The following is a 21,231-nucleotide window of genomic DNA, read 5'->3' on the forward strand; positions in this document are numbered from 1 at the left end:
GATGACTGTCCCTTGCGCGATAACTCCGCAGTTAGATGCAAGCTGGAGCACTTTGGTATTAACGGGGACTGGGTCTGGTTAGAACAGGACTGGAGCGAGAATGAACGGTGGGCGGTGGAGTCCAGAGCGTTCCCACTTCTTACTAACAAACTGCTGTCTCAGGTCAATCTCCGTCGAAGTTCCTTCGTCATCTCTCTAGTTCTTCTCTTAACTTCCCGCTCTCTTCCTTTCACGCCTACTTTATCAATTGTTTGGCTGCTATTCTTTGTCTGCCATTGTTGCTGGCTGTCAAAGCTTGATACTCGTATATTATATTGTTTCTCTATTTTGTACATTCGCCTTGTCATGGTTCCGCCTTTCGTTCCAAGCTATACCACGATCTAGAACGCGAGCTGGTGCCCGGAAAAGTCTGTCCTCGCCTCGTGTCGTCCTGGCTGCACCTGCTGCCTGGTATACAATAGAGGCGGGCTCTGCTCAAGGCTTTCGCTTTTGCGACATTCGCCGTCATCTGCGCTGTCGGGTATGATTCCGCAATGCGCCGGCCCTATATGGGCTGTTGACGATCTTTCCCGCTGCTTCCAACGCAGGTATGCTAGTTGGCGGTCGGTTCTTGGAGTGTCTGCTAATGACCTCTTCAAGGTATTTGCAGGAAATCCTACCGCTTGCCGCATGCGCTCTCTCGCTTATACTCATTACCACCCGCGTTGCGTATCGTTACATATTTTCACGGAAGAGCTTCGCCTACAAGCTGTTGCCGAGCGACGATGTTGGAAGCGTACAGGATATAAGAGGGGCCGAGGAGGATTTAACGGAAGAATCGGACCCGATGCTTTCTAAAGCCGCGCGGATTGAGCTGCCCCATTTTGAGCTGGATCGACCCCGCGGGGAGATTGCTTTTGTCGTCTTGGAAGCAGCAGCGCTAGTTGGGCAAGTCGTTGTTTTCGCACTGGTCTTGAAGTCGGACGCATGGGGCCGCGATGGACGTCTCCCGGCGGCTGCTCGGCTAGTTTCTTGGAGCTACTTGCTCTTTCTGGTCTTGGTCCGACTGCTCCTCTCTGTCCGTCAGCTGCATTCACCCGCCAGGCTTTGGAACCATACAGCTACCCTTTATGGACTTCAATGGCTACTCACTGTCCTCGTATTCCGGTCTGCCGTTATATACCCGATCTCGAAGCGTGCTATGACCTTCTCTTCAATTGAGTTCTCGCTGTCCAGCTTCCTCGTGCTCCTTTCCGTGACTACCCGGAGAGGAAACAAGCCCGTTCTTGTCCCTCATGAGGAAGGCTTGGAGCCGGCGCGTCACCCCGTTGCAAGCTTGCTTTCTCTGGCGACCTTTTCATGGTTGGACCCGCTCATTTTTAAGGGTTATAGGCAATCGCTAGAACTGGAGGATGTCTGGAATTTGACCGCATCGCAAAAAGCCTCTACAGTCCTGGAAGATTTCCGTTGCAGACAATACAAAGGGCCCTTGGTAGTGAAGCTATTACGTTACTTTGCCGGCACCATTCTGCTACAGGGTGCATGGACTATATTCTCGAACCTATTCACGTACCTGCCAACTCTCCTTCTTAAAGCCATATTGGAGTACGTTGAAGATCCCAGATCTACCACGCCAAATGCCGCATGGCTGTACGCTGTGCTTTTGTTCGTCTCGGCCGCTACGCAGGGTGTGGCAGACGGACAGGCTCTCTGGATTGGTCGTCGAATGGGTGTGAAGCTCCGTGCCATTATAATCGGTGAGATCTATGCAAAGGCGCTGAGACGAAAGGCGGGGCCTTCGGTCGAAGCGAAGAAGGACGAGGAGAAGGTCCCTGATAAGAAGAAACGAATCCTGTCCTTTGGCCGTAAAAAGAAGAAGCCCACCACGGACGCAGAGAACGACGCCTCTAAGAAGGATGTCAAAGAGGATGCCGAATCATTGGCGAACATCGGAACCATAATCAATCTTATGGCTATCGATTCGTTCAAGGTTAGCGAAGTCGGCGCATACCTGCACTTCTTGTGGGCCAGTGTGCCAGTGCAGATCGTCATTGCTGTTACGCTCCTGTACAGACTCCTAGGCTTTAGTTCCTTTGCGGGTATCATCATCATGGTCCTTATGCTCCCTATCAACCTGATCATTGCCAAGAAATTCTCGAAGTTGCAGAATCAGATCTTAAAAGGAACTGACGCTCGCATCCATTCAACGAACGAAATCTTGCAGAACATTCGCATCATCAAGTATTTTGCTTGGGAGGAACGCTTCCAAGACATCGTAAATGAAAAACGCCGCGCAGAACTTCGGGCATTACGCTTGCGCTACATTCTCTGGTCTACTGCTGCGACAGTTTGGTACGGAACGCCTATTCTGATTACCTTTGCTTCGTTTTTCCTTTACACTGTTGTCGAGAAGAAGCGGTTGACCCCGTCCATTGCTTTCCCGGCACTTTCGATGTTCTCATTGCTGCGTATTCCTCTAGACCAGCTGGCGGACATGGTGGCTCACGTCCAAGAGTCCAAAGTCTCATTGGACCGTGTTGACAAATACCTCAACGAGGATGAGACCGAAAAATACATTCAGCTTGCGGACGAGGATACGTCGGAGCCTAGAATCGCGCTGGAACACGCCACTTTGTCCTGGGGAACAGGACCGACGAACGAGAACGGTGACAAGGACGAAACCTTCCGTTTGATCAACGTTGACGTAGAGTTTCTCATTGGCAAACTGAACATTATCGCTGGGCAGACTGGCTCCGGAAAGACGTCCCTCTTGATGGCATTACTTGGTGAAATGAAACTCCTGGAAGGACGTGTCCATCTACCTGGCGGCACTGCTAACCGTGCCGAGCTCCCTGTTGATACACGTACTGGTCTCATCGAGAGCGTCGCTTACTGCGCTCAGGAGGCGTGGCTCGTCAACGACACCATTAAGGAAAACATTATTTTCGCTTCTCCGTTCGATGAACGCCGCTACAACGCCGTGATCAAGGCCTGCGCCTTGGAGCGTGACCTGGAAATTCTCGACGCTGGTGATGAAACGCTTGTTGGCGAGAAAGGGATTGGTTTGTCTGGTGGCCAAAAGCAGAGGATATCTCTTGCTCGCGCCATCTACAGCAGAGCCCGGCATCTCCTTCTGGATGACTGTCTCAGCGCTGTTGACTCACATACCGCAAAGCACATCTTCCGAGAAGCGCTGAGCGGTCCTTTGATGCTCAACCGGACGTGTATTCTTGTTACGCACAATATCGCACTGACAGCGCCTTACGCCGACTTCATCGTTGCTCTGGATAATGGTAAGGTCAGTTTCCAAGGTAGGCCGGACGAAGCAGGTGCTTCTAAAGCTCTAGGCGAGGAACTTGCCAAATCAAGACCAGGCTCTCGGTCAAGCTCTAGTCCCCCTCGATCCCGTCGCCCTTCGAATTCGGCCAACGATGATAACGAGTCGCACGCGAACGGCATCCCTAACGGAACCGCTAATGGTACCGCCAATGGTGCAGTTAATGGAACTCCCGGTAAAACACTCCAGAAGACAGCTACCTCAAAGAAACACGCAGAGACGAAGGCAGTCGGTAGCATAAAATGGCCTATCATTAAGATGTATCTTTTCTCAATGGGCCCCTGGTACTATTGGATTGTCGCTGTCCTCGTCTTCACTCTCCAGCAACTGGGTTCTGTGTCGACCAACATCTGGATCCGACAGTGGGCAAACTCGTATAGCGCTGACAATGTCGACATCAATAGTGAAGGTACTTATGCTGCTATGGCTCATTTCAAGTTCCCGTCTTTCAACGTCCTCAGTGTCCCACGAACATCCGGCGTGGCGCCTCAGATTGGAACGCAGACAGTGGATTCGGACAACAACGTGAATGTTACATACTACCTCGGTATCTACGCACTGCTGGGTGTCCTTTACATTGCTATCTCGGCTACCAGAGAAGGTGTTCTGTTCTGGGGTTCACTGCACGCATCGAACAGCATCCACAAGCGCCTTCTTAAGACGGTTATGCACGCCAAATTCAAGTTCTTCGATTCAACACCCCTTGGCCAGCTTATGAACCGGTTTTCCAAGGATGTCGAAGCGATTGACCAGGAAGTTGCTCCTGTCGCGATTGGTATGCTTCATAGTCTAGCTTCCGTCGTCATGATTGTGATCCTGATCTCGATCATCACTCCTGGATTCTTGATTGCGGCTGTGTTCATCACCATGGTCTATTTTGCCCTGGGAGCTATCTACCTGAACGCCTCTCGAGACATGAAGCGGTTGGAATCGGTTCAGCGGAGCCCTCTATATCAGCAATTTGGGGAGACACTCAATGGCATTGTAACCATTCGCGCCTACGGAGATGGACCCAGATTCCTGGTGGACAACCACCGCCGTATCAACAACTATAACCGACCTCACATCTACCTTTGGGCTGCCAACAGATGGCTTGCGTTCCGTGTTGATATCACTGGGGCTTTGGTGTCTTTCTTGACGGCGACATTTATTCTGTCGAATATTGGGAGAATTGATGCGGGTGCTGCGGGTCTTTCACTAACCTACGCCGTGACCTTCACTGAAAACGTTCTGTGGCTGGTGCGTCTCTACTCGGAGGTGCAGCAGAGCATGAACTCGGTAGAGCGTGTTAAGGAGTATCTCGAGGTGGAGCAGGAGGCTCCTCCTGTCATTGCTGACTCACGGCCGCCTCCCAACTGGCCCAGCAAAGGTTCGGTCCAGTTCAGCAACTATTCCACTCGATACCGGCTTGACCTTGATCCGGTATTGCGCGATGTTTCATTCACTGTGCAGTCTGGAGAGAAGGTTGGCATAGTTGGTCGTACCGGTGCCGGAAAGAGCTCGCTAGCTCTCGCCCTTTTCCGCGGTCTGGAAGCAGAGACTGGTCGAATCACTATCGATGGCGTGGACATTGGAACTATCGGTTTGAAGGACTTGCGAGAAGCAATCACCATTGTTCCTCAGGATCCGACACTCTTTACCGGAACCATCCGGAGCAACCTGGACCCCTTTGGTCACTTTACCGACGAGCAGATCTTCACCGCAATCCGTCGCGTGCATCTGATCGGCTCGGGAACGTCTGGCACAGCGACACCAGTTACTGCCAGTACTCTGACGGTCACTGAGCAAGGATCGGCCTCTCCGTCCGAAGGCAACGCCATTTCCAGCACTGTTCTCGACAACAAGAATATCTTCCACAATCTCGAAAGCCCGGTATCTGAGTCAGGTTCCAACTTATCCCAAGGCCAACGACAACTACTGTGCCTCGCGCGAGCCCTGCTCAAGAACCCCAAGGTTCTCATGATGGATGAAGCCACCGCGTCCATTGACTACACAACCGATGCCAAGATCCAAGAGACTCTTCGTGAGCTTCGTGACAACACGATCATCACCATCGCGCATCGCCTGCAAACAATCATTGATTACGACAAGGTCCTAGTCTTGGACCACGGCCGGGTTGTTGAATTTGACCACCCCTGGACGCTAGTCAACAAGGAAGGCGGGATTTTCCGAAGCATGTGCGAGAACAGCGGCAACCTGGAGACTCTCCTGGAGCTGGCGAAGAAGGCGTGGGAGCAGAAGCGTCTAGTTGACGACTCTTAGACTTTCCGAACTATACATATGTGTTTACTACTATCGCGCGGTATAATTATGCTATTCTTGTTCTTCGTTCCTTTTGCCTTACACTGGCTTCTCTGTACCTACCGTGGATTTGTGATCAAAAGTTTGGTACATACATACACTTGGGGATCCGCGACATTCTCGGCGTTGGGCTGTACCTGCTGCTTGAAGATAGTGATTAATTTTTAGACCGTTGCTAAAATCATAAACAAAGTAACAAAACCACCCTAGATAATCTGAATGGTACTTCTATGTAAAAAGCAAATATAAACTGAAACAGTTCAGCCGCAGTGCTTATCTTCCCCGCACGATCATGTGGTGCGCTCTCTGGTTGCCTGCAACATCAACTGCCGCCTTCTCTCCACTTTGATCTCCAACTTTCCCTTCTCACTTCAGACTTCCCATCTTCAATTGTCAGGTGATTCTCATCATGGAGAAAACTACTGATCTTCCACAACATAATCTGGCCTCTCCACCCGTCAATGGGCGATCTTCCTGGAAAACACGGTGCGCTCTTGGCGTCATCGCCGGTGGACTGATCTTCTGGGACGTCCTCGCCTGTTATGCCCACCCTCACACCTACCACGACCCCGTCGAGGAGGTACTGCATCTGCAGCCATTGACAGGTAATTACACAATTATTGCTTCCAGCAATCAATTCTAATACATGTATGACTAGATGGTCACAACGATTTCCCCGAATTCATCCGTTATTTCTACCACAACCACATCTACCAGAGCAATTTCTCTGACCAAATCGCGCTCCCCGGTCACGTCGACTTTCCGCGTCTAGCTAAGGGTGGCGTTCGCGGTCAGTTCTGGAGTGTCTATGTAGCATGGTATGTTGCGCCTGCTTCCCATATACCCATACAGTTCGCAGAACGTGGAATGCTAATAGTGCAGCCATGATTCTCCCCCCGAACCAGACTACGAGTACGTCCACGATACCCTCCAACAAATTGACCTCGTGCACCGCCTCGCATCCCTCTACCCTGGATACCTGGAGATTGTGCCCGACACCACCGCTTTCCGACACACTTTCGAATCATCCCCGACGAAAATAGCCTCCTTCCTCGGCGTCGAGGGTCTGCACCAGATCGGCTCCAGCGCATCTACCCTCCGCCTCTACCACTCCCTCGGAGCGCGCTATGTGACCCTAACTCACATGTGCCACAATGAATACGCGGATAGCGCGACCCCGTCTAAGCCGCGACACAACGGTCTCTCGGCAAAAGGCCGCGATATGGTCCTTGAAATGAACCGGCTCGGCATGGCCGTGGACATCTCACATGTCAGCGCGAAGACAATGCATGATGCGCTAGATACATCCAAAGCACCGGTGATCTTCTCCCATTCCTCCGTGTATGCACTCTGTCCCCATGAACGAAATGTTCCCGACGACGTCCTCCTTCGTCTTGCGGAGAATGGAGGTGTGATTATGATCACCTTTCTTGATGAATACACCCGCTGCGACAATCCTTTGGCTGCTACGTTGTCTGATGTGGCGGATCATATCCAGTACGTTGGAGAGTTGATTGGGTATGAATATGTCGGGTTAGGGTCGGACTTTGACGGTATGGTCACAACGATACAAGGCCTAGAGGACGTGAGCAAATACCCGGATTTGATCAAGGAGCTGTTGGATCGCGGTGTTAGTGTGAAGGATGCTGCGGGAATTATTGGTGGAAATATCCTGAGGGTTATGGGTGAGATTGAACGCGTGGCGAGGGAGATGAACGAGGAGGGTATCACGCCTTTAGAGGATGATGTGCCGTCTCCCACTGAAATGCTCTAAACTGCACAACATAACTGCTAAGCCTTGGTCAGGCTAACAATGCCAGTAAAGTGGTTCTAGTATAGACAACTACCTCCGATAGCTTTGCTAACAAACAACCGGTCTTCCCAAAACAATGGATATGTCAGAGCTACCATATGGCCATCTCCAGCAAGACAGCCTAAACCTCCAATTTCGCAGCACTCTTTGCGGGGGCCATGGAGCCAGCGACATTGGTGATGTGGATGGCCCTTAGGGCAGAGATAAATAATGTGAAGCCCAGATGATGAGTCTCCAGCTTGCAGAGTCTAGGGCGTCCCTGGACTAGCGCCCAGTGAAGTTGACTAGGCGGACCCCAAAGCTCGTCAGTGTGCAGTGTGAGGTATCTCCTGACCCACTATTGACAGCCCACATCTATGCCGACTTTCTTGTGCTCGCAAAAAAGGGTGTTGTTAATCATGGAAAGCCACGAGGATTCTACCATTTATCTGCCGGGACGACTATGATAGGGAATTCGCGTCAGACCAAACCCACAAAGTGCATTGTAATCTCAGTATAAGAGTCTCGAGATCCTGTATCCCCTACCTACAGAGGTATACTATCTTTAGCCAATATTTACTTTCGAAAATGACGCACCCGAGTAGTTCATAGGCACACAAGAACTGCGATAGGTACAACGAGTGGGTTGCGGTTGGGAAGGTTTAGTGTCGTGGAACCGCATTCATTCGACACTATGCAGACAACGATGACTGAGACAGCTTGTGCAAGATTATACGAGAAAAATTTGCAACGACGATCAGTATACGGGCATTCAAGATTTACATGCAGAGCCAATTGCATGGTTGTTGCTGTGCATCTATTAATGGCAAAAGTCGTCTCACCCTTGCAACTTCTGCGAGTCCACGGAAAGTCAAGAGACGGTGCAGACTGCTATACCTACTTGGACCATCTTAACCAACATAAAAATCTGCAAAACCGGGACAAGGTCTACGAGCACAAGAGCAGATGACGGCTGGAGCCGTCATCCGCCCCGTGGGCCAGCTAGACCAAAACTGTCGATTCGACCGTCGATTCTGTGACTGGCACCTGAACTGGGCTGGGCATATGGGCGCAATACATGGCCAGGAGCGCTGGGCAAGGTGGAGAGAGAGAGGAGACAGGCTGGTTAACTGGGATTTGGGAGGTGTCTGGCGTTGGTGGCGGCTGCCCTTGAACCAATAGACTTATATACAGGTCTTCGGATAGAAATGGGATATTGAGTGCTTGTCAAGACAAGGTGTCGGGGAGCAGAGTGATGCTAGAAATGTTTTCTGATAGTAAAGGGTATCAGCAACCGATGTCTAGATTATAATGCCTGCCCTTTTTTGCCTTCTACTATACACCTCTTATGGATGTAAATGGCTTATGCGCGTACCTCTTCAGTCACGTTCAGGTCACTCTGCTCGATAAGTGTAGGTAACAAGGTGCATACTGATACAAGAGTATTCAATTGGCGTTCGAAAAAGCCACCTTCCTATAGTGCTCCGACTGTTCCCAACCATTGGACGTCAGAAAGCTCAGATCTAAGACTGCCATACCTCTATAAGGGCTACCTTTCATCTTCAGAGCTATCTTTTATGTTCGCTGTGTGCTCGCAAAGGAGCTTGGGACACGTTTTAGGTTGAATGAGTGACCGAAATACATGCAGCTGCCTGTGCGCCGAGTGCTCCCCAAAGGATACTGAGATCCTGGCACGGCAAGACTCCACGTCACGCGCACATACAACGACTGTAAGATAGATGATGTCAAAAGTTAGTGGTTGAGGTGAATCAAATGAGACTTGAGTAATTTGCTGCAATGAAGACGTCACGTGAACCAAGAAGCCCTGGTAAGCCTGATTGGTTGAGCAAGAACGACGTCGGTCTACATCGAGTGCATCTCGGTCGCAGGCGATGCAGAACTGAGTAAATAGTCCTTAAAATGATGACAGGATGGGATGATTGCATGGGGATTGAGATTCTGCGGTTGACAAGCTCGGTGCATGGCATTCTTCAGTCATGGTCTTTGAAAGAACCGGTCGAGGCCGCATCCAAAGCAGCAGAGTGCAAAATAGACTATAGAACGGCATGCCTTTGCAGCAGACAGACAGCTGTTCGGGTGACCGTCGATAGATCTTCCACTGCATGACCGGGGCAAGCGGGGAAGGAACTTGCTGCCTATGGGCGTTTATCACCAGAGCGCTTTGACGTCCACCAGATATTCCCGTCGAGGATTTCACTGGCTCGGTGTTTCAGGCAATGGCCTGGTATATAAAGTACGTCTTGGAGTGGCGGAATTTGGCCGGCTGAATGAGCCATGATTCACCTGTTGCCCCTGCTGAGATTCCGGCTCGCACAGCTTATTGATCCTGGCGATTGCGAGCTTCCGTCGAACGATCGGACCAGGCAAAAGATCCTACTGGAAGAGATGGATGAGGACTCTGTTACACGTGCGAGTAAGTGTAATAGGCTTCGGGTCACGCCAGCTGGCCAGTACTGGAAAGCAGGGACTTTTCCTGAGACCGTCCGTCGAGCCCCTCTATTATGGCGAAAAACAACATTGACTATGGATCCGTTAGTTGATCCCGAGTACTGCTCACCGAAACACCCGCAATTGATTCGTGGTCAATAATTCATGCACCTGGGGCAAAGGGCGGCCAAGTCGTCAACTGGACCACAGCGGACAATGTATGCTCCAGAATGGGGCTACTCCAAGCATGCGCAGCACATAAATAGACCACTTTCAATAGACTCGATGCAAAGCGGAAGACTGCTCACGTTACCTATTTTAAACCAAGACTTTCCGTAGTCCTGATGCTCAACAATCTCCCAACGAGCAGTTGTTGACAGTCAAGACCCGCCCCAACCGGTCTGATCCGGGTGCTTCGAGGCAAAGGCTCCAACTGTGTTATCTCCCTAACTTGGCCATGCGCTGGGTGCTAGTGGAGTCGGCAGGCAGTTGCACAGAAGAAAGATGGTTTAGCCCAGCTTGCCACCGCGAAGGGACGGGAGCGGCTGTAATATCTCTGGTCTTTGGATCGTGCTGGAAGAGCGGTAATCTCCGAGTCTATGTCAATGCTGCTTTGAACTGAGAGTAGGCTTAACTCGAAGTGGTCTTTACCCGTGGCTCCAAGAGCCGAGAGCAGTGTAATAGGCGTCTGTCTTGCCTGGGTTGCACGACAGAGGGCGCAATGCAAAATCAAGGAATGTTTTAGACTAGAGTGAAGTCTGTGCGTGCGCGTCTCTATCAATTCTCAACAAGATGGCTTCAATAATGTCAAGTATAGCCTATCATGTCATCTCGCTCTTGATTTATCGAGATCCCAGGGAGGGGGAAGCCTGAATATGGGCCGAATATGGGCCATCGAGGGGAAGGAGTGGGTCAAGTCTGAAACGGAGCTTCTGGTAGGAGGATTCCGCTCCTAGTTGATGAGAAGATGGCTTATTATTTGTCCGGAAGGGAATGGGTGGCTTGAGTGGGCATCGTCCATGTCCTATCGTTGACATTCTGACTTGCTGGGATCTGCTGGGTTGATAGAGTACTGCATCATAGAACGTCTCCCAAGAAATTGGACATCAAGATGACAGCTCGAGCCCTCGTTGTGGTGGATAACTGCATGGAAGACGACATGCCGGTCGAGCAAGAAAAAGCCAAGTCGTTGCTGTCCACCCCGAGAAGCCCTGAGCACGGATCTCGTCTGCTTTCAACTGAAGTCGGACGTGATACGAGATCTGACCTTTGAGGTGATTGCCATTTGCACATGCTGGCTCATTCCTTTCCCAGTGATAGTCGAGCAAGCGGGACCAGACACGCCAGAGCTAACCGTCGAGTTATGCACTGCCCGTCGAGGGTTCAGTTGCCTGCACAGCGAGGGCTCAGACTGGCTTGGTCCTTTTCGAAATGTGTCTGGCTAATCTGATGCGTGTATAAGCGGGCGCGTGCGTCAAGGGCTGATCGGCTTCGTGCTGACCGAATATACCTGGCTCGTTGTATCGATCACCCAACCCTCACTTCTCTACGCGTGGCCGGGTGTAAGCACATTCTGGAATCTATATACCTGCCTAAGTGATGCCCCTGGGCATTTGAAGCGTTTCTGTCTCTTTCTCCTAACCGGGCTATTTCTGACGACATGGAATCTTCCTCGTAAGTACCCCTCCTCTCCGCTGGGTAGCAAGCTGAGACTTGAAGATATACGAACTCTAAACGACCACCCAAATTGCGATCGGCTTGCAATGAATGTCATGCGGCCAAGGTACGCCCTCTCTATACTGTTCGCCAGGCGTATCTGACCGAGTCCAGGTTCGCTGCTCTGGCGAAAAGACCGGCTGCCAGCGCTGCTCAAACCTCCGTCTGAAATGCGCCTTTTCCATCTCGCGCATTGGCAAGGTCCCAGGAAAACGAAGCAAAGCCAACCGGGCCACTGTGACAGGATCAACCTCGTCGTCTGCGTCTCTCTCGATTTCTTCTTCCTCTCTATCGACACCGATCATGTCGCCCCCTCTTCCGATGACGTCTTACTCATATGACAGCCCGCGGGCCTATGAAGCAAGAAATGCTATACCCATTCCTGCGTCCCATCCGTTTACCCATGAGTACGCGGCCGGACTTTCACTGGCGAACGAGACAAGTTATGCCCAGTCCTCTCCAAGCTATCTTACCCAGTCACGCCCGGAAGAATCGTCGAGCCTAAACAACCTCTGTTGGGCGCCGGAGTTGGATCAGTTGGGTGGGCCAGGCCTTTTGAGCCCTGAATGGGAGATTGACGCAGAAGAATCTTTTCTTCAAGTGCCCCCTCAGCCGCCGACCTCTGTACCTACCTACGTGGATGTCACTTCCGACGGTAGGAATGCCTCAGAGGCTTATGAATCCCCGACTGAGAGCATTCCACCCAGCCAATATCCACTGTACCTTCATCTCCTTCAAAGCATTGACCATAGCATGCGTCTCGCGAATCAGTGCAGATCTCCAGGGCAGCACACTTCTACACAGGATATGATCCTGGCTGCGACACAGAGATACCTTACAACCCTCCTTCAGACTACCGAGAGCCTTAGCTTTACACACACCTACAGCGAGGAACACCTTCTTTTCTCTGTGGCCCTGGATAAGATAATATATCTGCTCAAAGTCGGCTATACAGATCTTCGGCGTCAGATGGAAGTTTACGAGAGTATGTGTATAGGCGTCGCCGAGCCAGCCAAAGGCTGGGTGCGGTACGGTGCATTTGGGATGGACGTTTTCGAGCAAGTGTCTTACTGTCGCAAGCTATTCGTGGAGGAGGTGAAGCGGGCAGGACTCTGCCTGGATAGGCTGATGGAGGCGATGGGATATCTGGCGATGACTGGCTCTAGCTCATCGTCGCCTGGGAGGCACGAAAGGCTCTGTGAAGAGATGAAGAGAAGACTCGATGGATTGATGGACAGTCTAGAGGGTGATCAGGGTGCACAGGGGGTTCATTTGGTTGGTTGACTACATCGTTCCTGACTTGATATCAGACTGGCGTACAAATACTTACAGCTTCCACATATTTTACCCATCCCCGTGCTCATTGCGTATTGTGTCGAATAGAGTACGATGATATCTTTCACCTGCCACTTTCAAGATCTGTAAGGAACGTGAATTTTGAACCCTAGCAATGGGTAGTCCCGATATTATCCGGCATATGCTCTGTTTCTGTGAAACCTAAACTGAATTATCTATATTCCCAAAAGTCTCGCTGCCATTCTATCTTATCAGTACGACATGCCTCACGCTGGCAGCCGGTAAAGTCCTTACAGCGACGTACAGTGTTCCTGCCTTTGAAGTCTACGCACCTTGATAAAATGAACGGCCCATTATGAGCAAAGGGTTTATCTTGAGCGGCTACAATAGCCAAAACGAATTCTATGCGGGTTTTGATGGTACTGCTTTTATTCGCAGGGTATGTGAAGAGCTGCCAGGTACGGTTGCATAACACCTCGCCATTTCCAAAACCATGCGCATACTTTGCACCTAGTCTAAATGGCTAGGGTCATACAAGCGGCCGTTGGAGAAATGAGTCAGTCTGGCTCCGAAATGGGCAATAGAGCATCAGTAGATGCGCGGAGACTGTAGGTATAAATTCTCCTGATACTGGATAAGTAGGTGATTACGCGCTTAGAAACACAAGGGTTCATCCTTTCTACTAGCAAGAGAAATATCCTTCAAATGGATAAATTCGGCATTCTGAGCAGTTTATTATACGACCAATGTGAGTTAAAATCTAGCCCCTAGGAACATTTATAATTGCATGAAGATATAACGGCGGGCAGATACAACTGCATTTAGATAGGACATCCGGTACCTAGTAGTCTTGTGAAAATCCCCATCTCCCCATATCAAACCAAAGTAAATCAGTCAGAAGATAGAACAATGCTGTTGACAGATTGATCTGTCTCAGTGTGATAGCTGTGTTTTACAGTACTCTGGTTCGGTGTTACATACTGATGGCTACCAGTCTTTAATGCTAAAGGCCTCCGCCCCCAATCACTTAGAGCTCCTTGCTCTTGTATAAATATGCGTGCAGGGGGCCATTAGACTGTATCTCTACCAACTCCTATTATAATCACGTCTCTCTGCTCTTCTATGGCAAGGGAGCTGCGAGAAGTCGTAAAATCCACGTGTGAGACCCACGAGTTGGCGCAGGCTGTAATCAATATGCCACCATATCGACTGTGGAAAGGGAGTATTCAGACTCAGTATATCTTGTGCTACCAACTAGCTTCAACCAACTTAATAAAGACGGGGTCTGAGGCGGGTAATACTACTTATCCTCCACCTAGGTACGGCAACTGACACACCGAGCCCACCAGTACGAGCTTTGCGAGGGCACTGATGAAACGGTAGGGCGAATCGTGGCAATGGTTATAGGATGCCATGACGGGTATGAAGACCGAAGACCAAAGTCTAGACCATAGTTCTCAGTATTGAAATGGAATCCGAGTAGAGTCGTACCTGGGAGTGGGTAGGTGGACATTCCGCAAGCGGATCGCCGGAAGCGGATGCCGTACTCAGCCCTAACTCATTCCATCACCACCAAAATGACCCCCCCCCCCCCCCTTGCACGTCTCTAGACCTCGACACGGATTATTTATCGATGATCTCACCATCTCACCATTAAGTTTCCCGCTGCGCGTTGTCTGCGTGCAGCAGTGCAATCCAGCATCACGCCATGATCGCTATCGCGCACACCCGCCGCCGCCTCATCCTAACCCTCGCCCTAGTCTCGCTCCTCGGAATTTTTCACCTGAGCCCCAGCTTCTTAGCTTTAGCCTCCTTACCATGGACCGCATCAAGGGCTGATCTCACCGCACCAGTCAAGGCTCGCCGTATAACAAAAGCCTCGATGCTCTATGGACCCCGCAACGTGTTCTACGAACGCGCATTGCAGACCCACCGCCGCCATGCCCAGAAATGGGGGTATGGGATGGAAGTCCTCCAGAATGAGATTGCGAAGGGGTACTGGAATAAGCCGAGTTACTTGCTTGCGCTGCTGATAAGGGAGCTGAGCAAGCCCGTCAACGAGCGGGTCGAATGGCTGATGTACGTATGGTTGCTGCAAGCCGCTGGTCAATCCGTTCCAACCCTCATAGTGTGATGGGGCAACGCTGATGTGTTGGATCGATCGCGGGCACAGGTGGGTGGACGCCGACTCGATAATCATCAATTCCCTCATACCGCTAGAGCTGTTCCTCCCCCCGTCGACGTTAGATGGGATCCACATGGTCGCGTCCAAAGACCACAAGGGTCTCAACACAGGGATCTTCTTTCTCAGGGTCCACGAATGGAGCGTCAGGTTTCTCATAGAGACACTGGCCTACCCGATTTACAATCCCGGCGTCGATCTAGACCTGCAGGTTGATCAAACCGCCATGGAGAAAGTTCTTAACCAGTCTTCTTATCGTGAGGGAGCGACGTATCTCCCGCGGACGTGGATCAACACGTACGAGTGGGCTCATGCATACGAGGGGCAACGCGGGAACATGTTGGTGCATTTCCCGGGGCTTGGGGAGAAACGCTGGGAGCATATGGAGACTTGGTTGGATCTGGTCGAGAGGGGGGTAGGGGGCTGGGAGGTTCCGGTGCAGGAGACTTGGTACTTGGAGGAGACGGAGAGGTTTTGGAAGCGGGTTCAGGAGGCAAGACATATTATTGGAGAGTACGAGAGGATGAAAGAGCTGAGGGAGAAACCGGGGTCGGGTCAACGAGACAGGGACGGAGAGTCAGAGACAGACAGACTTGTCGGAGAGTTGAGCAGGGCCTTGTATGAGGAACCATTTGAAGGGAAGACGTTGCAGCAGAGGATCGAGACGCTCCGTAGATTTTTCGATAGCGCATGAAAGATTTCGAGAGAGATCCATACGGAGATTTGCAAAAGCCATGCAGTGGCATAGTATATGGTGTAAGGGCAGTCTGACAATGACCCGATGACCCGATTCCGGGCTTCCGGCTCCATACGCTGGGTAATGATGAGAGTGCTAGAAGACGGTAACCCAGATGGGCAGCCTAACGACTACCTAGTAAGCCCCATTCGAGCGTAGTGATTTGGCGTGTGCTTGCAGCCCCTTGACGTGGCAAGAGACAGGGTGGTATCGTCCAACCGAATCCGGCGGATTGACATCAATACTCGGTGTAACAGCCTCCGGCGATTTTCGTTAAATATCTCAAGCTGATACCTGGGACCAAGGTACTTTCCCCAGCTCAAAGGCCTCTTCAGACCCCGTTCCTAAGATGCAGCCTGGCCTCAGCTTCCTCGTGGGCAACTGGCCCTCCGTCGTAGTCCTCCTAGGATTTGCCTACTTCCTCACGGTCCGTAAAACCATCAATTTATCTATCAATTCCCAAGAACATATCTAACTCATATGAACAGTTAGCCTATGGGGTCCGCAAGAACCCTCTCTCCTCCCTCCCAGGCCCCCAGCTGACAAAATGGACCGATCTGCTGCTGAAGTTCTACACCGTCACTGGGCAGCGTCCGCGCTACGTGCATGCCCTGCATCAGAAATACGGTAATATTTCATTCCTCACTTTGAGAAGACAATAAGATAATTAACATGACAGGCCCCGTCGTGCGCATTTCCCCTTCCATCGTCGACATCAGCGACGTTTCCGCCAGCCGCGATATCCACCGCATTGCAAGCCCGTTTCTCAAGGCCCCTTTTTACAAGATGCTCGTGCGCAAAGATGGTGAGAGTCTTTTCTCAACCACTGACCCGGAGTACCACCGTCGGCACCGGCGTCTCCTCTCCTCACCCCTCTCAGACACGAACCTGCGCACTGTCGAGCCACTCGTGAAAGCCCGGATCCGACTGGCCATTAGCCGGATTCGAGAAGAGGCGCTCTCCCCGCGCGGTGTTGCAGACATCTACAAGTGGTTCTTCTTCATGGCAACCGATATCATCGGCGAACTGAGCTTCGGTGACTCTTTCCGTATGCTCGAGATCGGAAAGAAGAACCAGTATATTTCAGACCTGGAGACAGTCGCGAAAATCGGTGGTATCCGGGCTAATTTCCCCTGGATTATCTCAATTGGCCAGATTCTGCCGCTGAGTATCTTCAGGGAGGTCGTCGTGAGCACGGACCGGATTCTGGAGTATGCGAACCAGTCGGTGGAGCGGTATAAGCGGCATCTGGCAATGAATCCCAATCAGCCGAAGCCGACTCTGTTCACCAAACTTTATGATGCGTCGCTTCACAAGGAAGGGGATGGGGAGTGCCTTAGCGATCGCGAGATCAGGAATGACGCGCAGAGCTTTATCGTGGCTGGAAGTGACACGACGGCGAATACGCTGACGTACCTCGTCTGGTCTGTTCTCAAGGACAGGTCCATCCAGGAGAAACTTGTGGAAGAGCTGGATGTATTGGTCAAGACGCTGAACGTCGAGCAAGGGATCACCGAGGAAGAACTCTCTGACGTCCACCTCCGAGAGCTGCAATACATGAACCAGGTTATCAACGAGGCACTGCGACTGTATCCCGCTGTACCGTCGGGATTGCCGCGAGTTGTGCCTGACAAGGGAAGTACTCTCGCTGGACATTGGCTTCCGGGTGGTGCGACAGTAACGACGCAATTGTACTCACTCCATCGGGATGAGGAGGTCTTTGAGGAGCCGGAACGGTACACTATTTCTCCTCCTCTTTTGCAGCCAGTGGGGCAGTAAGCTGACAAGGGTAGATTCGACCCCTCTCGCTGGGAAAATCCTACCAAAGCCATGAAAGACGCCTACATGCCGTTTGGGGCCGGGTCGCGAAGTACGTACTTATCGGAGCCCGATTCTTCTTCGTTTTTCTTCTTTTCATTTTTACACCTTCTCTGTTTCTTTCCCTTTACTGAAGCGCTAATTTGGGAGTTGAAACAGACTGCATTGGACTACATCTGGCAAAGATGGAACTGCGTCTTGCGACGGCATACTTCTTCCGCTCGTTCCCGAGGGCCAGGATATCGGCTAGAGAAGACATGAACGATGGCGATATGGAGATGATGCTGTACTTCCTGCTCTCGCCTAAAGGAAAGAGATGCTTGGTGGAAGTGAATTAGTCTAGTGGCTGCAGTTGCATGGGGGATAGGGCGGTGGTTTAATTAGGGCTAGATCGATAGGATGATATCATTGGCCGATTTCCGGCGTCTTTTGGTGCACGTTGCCCAAGAACTGAGGAAGAATGGTCAAGCACATATAATGAAAGCCGTTATGATGCGCCCTTCTGTTCTGGCAGCTTTCTCCTCTGGAATGAGCTTTCATTGGCCTTTCGTGGTCAAAGCCTTCACGTGGGGTTATTCCCGTACGGAATCTGACCTGTTATCAATCTTTCGGTTCATTGAGCCCGCGGCCGCATAATTGAGCCGAGCCCGAGTGCAAGTGCTAGACTAGCAAGGTATCCCTGTAGAATGGCGAGGTATAGAATGGATAGTATGACACGTTACGGTTTACTCCTTCCGCTGTCACCCCAATGTCTGACTAACTGTCAGTATCCGCTAATTATGGAGCTGCCTGGAGCCGCTGAGTGAGTCTGTCACCAGAGTGATGACGACTTATATCCACAATTTAATTTGAGCTACGGAATGTTTCTTTGAACAGTTAGGCCTACAACCCTTCTACTTGACACTGCGATCTGAGTCCGACACTTGCTGAGGGGGAATTGCATGGCATACATATGCCACTAGAGTCTCATGGATCATCATCTCTTCAGACCGGGCCCGCCCCAATATTCGCCTAATTTACTGGACTCACTAAGTACAAGAACCCAGAAGCTGTGAGAGCCATGCCTGAGGGATTGAAGGTCGAATTGCGATGGCTTGGGATCGCGTTCGGCTTTGATTGAGAACTTTAAAGACGGAAAAAAAGTGACTGTAAGACTGTGAATTCAGAAGCCAAATTATATTTAAGATACTGTTCATGAATGCGACCTGTCCAGTATAATCTCATCTGTCCCGCAGACATACTGGTCTTGTAATGCTGTTGAAGTGTGGCGTTCTCGGCATTCCCCCACTTGTCCTGTCAAGGTCGTATAATGAGGAGGATTGCTCGAATAGCAACCTTCTACGGGCTGCGCCTTGAAGAGGAATCATAACTCATCTTTCCTACTTGTACTTAGCTTGCCGCCGGGCGCTGCCGAAGAGTCCCCGAGGCCAGCAGTCGTTGCCTTGAGGTGCGCAAACTCAGGAGCATCCTCACCCAAGCCCCAAGCAAACACGCCACCGAGCTTTCTCTTCTCCAAAATAGCAGGAAACTTTCTTTTAATAGCATTTGCTGTGTCCCACGACCAGAAGATGTTTTCATTCGAGTCCCAGAAGTAATAGCCGCCGCCAAAAGGATCATATTCACCACTTATTTTGGCCTTTTCAAAACTCGCAGCCAGCTCTTGGGGAACTCGATCATTCCATGAAAATGCGCCTGCTTGTCCAAGATCCGCACCCGTATCCGGGTCCTCCATTAAAACAGTCGGACATCCAATTGGCTGTTTTGCGCACTGTTCGCCTGGCACGGTCTTGAACCATTTAACATAGTACGCGAGGCCGAGGTTGAGCTTTTCAGGCGGCATGCCGGCCTCTATATATGCATCTATTGACTCCAGGGACAGCTGTACGCCAGTGTGATGTTTCGTTACAGTGTCTCGTCTGTTCATGAGGTCGTATGTCATCACGTTGAGGAAATCAACTGAGGCGCTGATAGAGGGTATAGTCTCTTTTGTGAAAGCCAACATGTCTCGTGGAAGGCCTGGAACGGCGGCGGTTATCAGTTTGTCCGGGATGGCTGCTCGTATCTCTGCCAGAAGTTGGGGGTATGCTGCGGTTTCCCAAAATTTCTCCGAGTTGGGGATTCGTTTGTAGTCTTCGCCGTTGCCTCTGTATAATTTTAGCGTTAAATATCAAGCCGCTCTATAACGGGCGATAGGCAGGAAAAACATACCCAGGATACTCCCAGTCAATATCTACTCCTGCTGATCGTCAGTAGGCGAATACACCGGTGATGAAACTACTCTTACCATCCGCCCCGGTATCGTCCACCATCCGCCTAATGTTCTCCGCAAAGAGCTTCCGGCTCTCGTCCGTCCGAGCAGCCGTGGAAAATCCCTGCGTGTCGCCCCATCCACCGATGGAGATGAGGATTGATGTTCCGTTCGAGAATTCGGTACGGACAGCATCAACTGTGGTGAAGAGAGGCCAGCTCGAGGTTGAGTTCCTATTGAAGATTGACGATTGCATGAAAGCGAGGGCAACGTGCGTCACATCTGAGACGAGGGATGGTTCAGGGACCACGTTGTGCTGCCTTACTCTAGGTTAGCTTGAGCAGAGCGCAGGTATCAGAATGATGGCCAACTAACCCTGTAAGATACATAATCAGCTTGGTAGCGTGTGTGCCCTGTGAAAGGGCGAGAATGAATATAGCTAGACTCTTAAGCAACATCCCGTGATTATTTGACCGGCTAACTAGATGTTTTCTCTGAAGGAAAGAGTTTTGAAGAGCGACTTTCGAAGGTTTAAATCAATTGTTGCTGTGCGAAAAAGTGGTGTCGAGATGCTGAGGGGGTCCTGTAGCACGAGCCAAGATGTGTCACATGACTTGTTAATATATATATTTTGCAGTCGTGCGTTTGTCCATCAAAAATAAAAAGAATTGAGCAACATTCGTGTCTTTATCTTCAATATTCCTTTTGGCCGAGTGCTTTTGTTGGCTCACGCGTCGTCCTTGGAGACCGACTCGCCACGGATCAGCCTTTCTTATAGGCATTGACAATCTATCAAGGAGCCTGAAAGCAAGAGGTCACTGACATTCCTGAATAATTATGAATAGATATTTATGCTACTTTGAGCAGATACCCTGTAATGAGCAGCGTGGAATCAGCACATAGGATTTGTCCATTTTTTATCTTCGCGAAGCTCTAGAGGAGTGATGCTGGCTCGGCTAGCAGGTTGCTGTATCGTATACGTTGGAGAGCAAGGATCTATAGACTTTCCCAAAGTCTGACGTTGGGATGGAGATGACTATCAAAAAGCCATTGTCGGGATTAGCCCCAAGTCTGGCCAATGCGGCATTGGGTTAGTTATGGTATGTAGCCAGAGCTCGAGATATAACTAAGCTTATTTATAATGGTGTACCCAATACAGGCTTAATATGTATCATTGGCTTATCTTCTCCTATAGCTGACAATGGCTTATATAGGCATTATTGGGATCTTCAGCCTTGACATCGTTGCCCTCCAAGATTTTCTTGTTCCCTACTGATTGTATAGTGCTCTGATTACTTCAAAGTAATATTTGAGATAATATTTTTATTACTCTTTTTTTATCACTTGCAGGCATTCTTCATCTAATAGGATTTATTTG

The 21,231-nt window shown here is 50.6% G+C and overlaps 7 protein-coding genes across 7 annotated transcripts, besides 1 other annotated feature; 6 read left to right on the forward strand and 1 right to left on the reverse strand.

The window, feature by feature from the left end:
• Nucleotides 1–21,231: part of a sequence feature (contig 1.5 561..450355(-1)) that runs on past both edges of the window.
• Nucleotides 523–5,578, forward strand: ANIA_00225 (putative ABC bile acid transporter; the record flags this gene model as incomplete). The annotated part of the gene is made up of 2 exons (XM_652737.1): nucleotides 523–587; nucleotides 640–5,578. The coding sequence occupies 2 exons, from the start codon at nucleotides 523–525 to the stop codon at nucleotides 5,576–5,578; spliced, it is 5,004 nt and encodes a 1,667-aa protein (XP_657829.1).
• ANIA_00224 (dipeptidase) lies at nucleotides 6,027–7,501 on the forward strand (the record flags this gene model as incomplete). Its single annotated transcript, XM_652736.2, has 3 exons — nucleotides 6,027–6,222; nucleotides 6,276–6,435; nucleotides 6,500–7,501. 3 exons carry the CDS (start codon nucleotides 6,027–6,029, stop codon nucleotides 7,389–7,391), a joined length of 1,248 nt encoding a protein of 415 aa, XP_657828.1. The 3' UTR covers nucleotides 7,392–7,501.
• ANIA_11264 (uncharacterized protein) lies at nucleotides 9,705–10,019 on the forward strand (the record flags this gene model as incomplete). Its single annotated transcript, XM_050611019.1, has 2 exons — nucleotides 9,705–9,843; nucleotides 9,967–10,019. The coding sequence occupies 2 exons, from the start codon at nucleotides 9,705–9,707 to the stop codon at nucleotides 10,017–10,019; spliced, it is 192 nt and encodes a 63-aa protein (XP_050469292.1).
• Nucleotides 11,518–13,714, forward strand: ANIA_00223 (Zn(II)2Cys6 transcription factor domain-containing protein; the record flags this gene model as incomplete). The annotated part of the gene is made up of 8 exons (XM_652735.1): nucleotides 11,518–11,531; nucleotides 11,577–11,640; nucleotides 11,688–12,848; nucleotides 12,957–12,994; nucleotides 13,100–13,150; nucleotides 13,260–13,308; nucleotides 13,512–13,617; nucleotides 13,695–13,714. The coding sequence occupies 8 exons, from the start codon at nucleotides 11,518–11,520 to the stop codon at nucleotides 13,712–13,714; spliced, it is 1,503 nt and encodes a 500-aa protein (XP_657827.1).
• ANIA_10041 (glycosyltransferase family 34 protein) lies at nucleotides 14,578–15,745 on the forward strand (the record flags this gene model as incomplete). The annotated part of the gene is made up of 3 exons (XM_050611020.1): nucleotides 14,578–14,948; nucleotides 15,043–15,262; nucleotides 15,374–15,745. The coding sequence occupies 3 exons, from the start codon at nucleotides 14,578–14,580 to the stop codon at nucleotides 15,743–15,745; spliced, it is 963 nt and encodes a 320-aa protein (XP_050469293.1).
• On the forward strand, nucleotides 16,137–17,943 carry ANIA_10028 (cytochrome P450; the record flags this gene model as incomplete). Its single annotated transcript, XM_050611021.1, has 6 exons — nucleotides 16,137–16,214; nucleotides 16,276–16,414; nucleotides 16,467–17,269; nucleotides 17,306–17,523; nucleotides 17,581–17,657; nucleotides 17,765–17,943. The coding sequence occupies 6 exons, from the start codon at nucleotides 16,137–16,139 to the stop codon at nucleotides 17,941–17,943; spliced, it is 1,494 nt and encodes a 497-aa protein (XP_050469294.1).
• ANIA_00221 (glycoside hydrolase family 18 protein) lies at nucleotides 18,969–20,242 on the reverse strand (the record flags this gene model as incomplete). Its single annotated transcript, XM_652733.1, has 4 exons — nucleotides 18,969–19,749; nucleotides 19,814–19,841; nucleotides 19,890–20,179; nucleotides 20,229–20,242. The coding sequence occupies 4 exons, from the start codon at nucleotides 20,240–20,242 to the stop codon at nucleotides 18,969–18,971; spliced, it is 1,113 nt and encodes a 370-aa protein (XP_657825.1).

The sequence above is a fragment of the Aspergillus nidulans genome, chromosome VIII, assembly GCF_000011425.1.
Source record: "Aspergillus nidulans FGSC A4 chromosome VIII".
Classification (NCBI taxonomy): Eukaryota; Fungi; Ascomycota; class Eurotiomycetes; order Eurotiales; family Aspergillaceae; genus Aspergillus; species Aspergillus nidulans.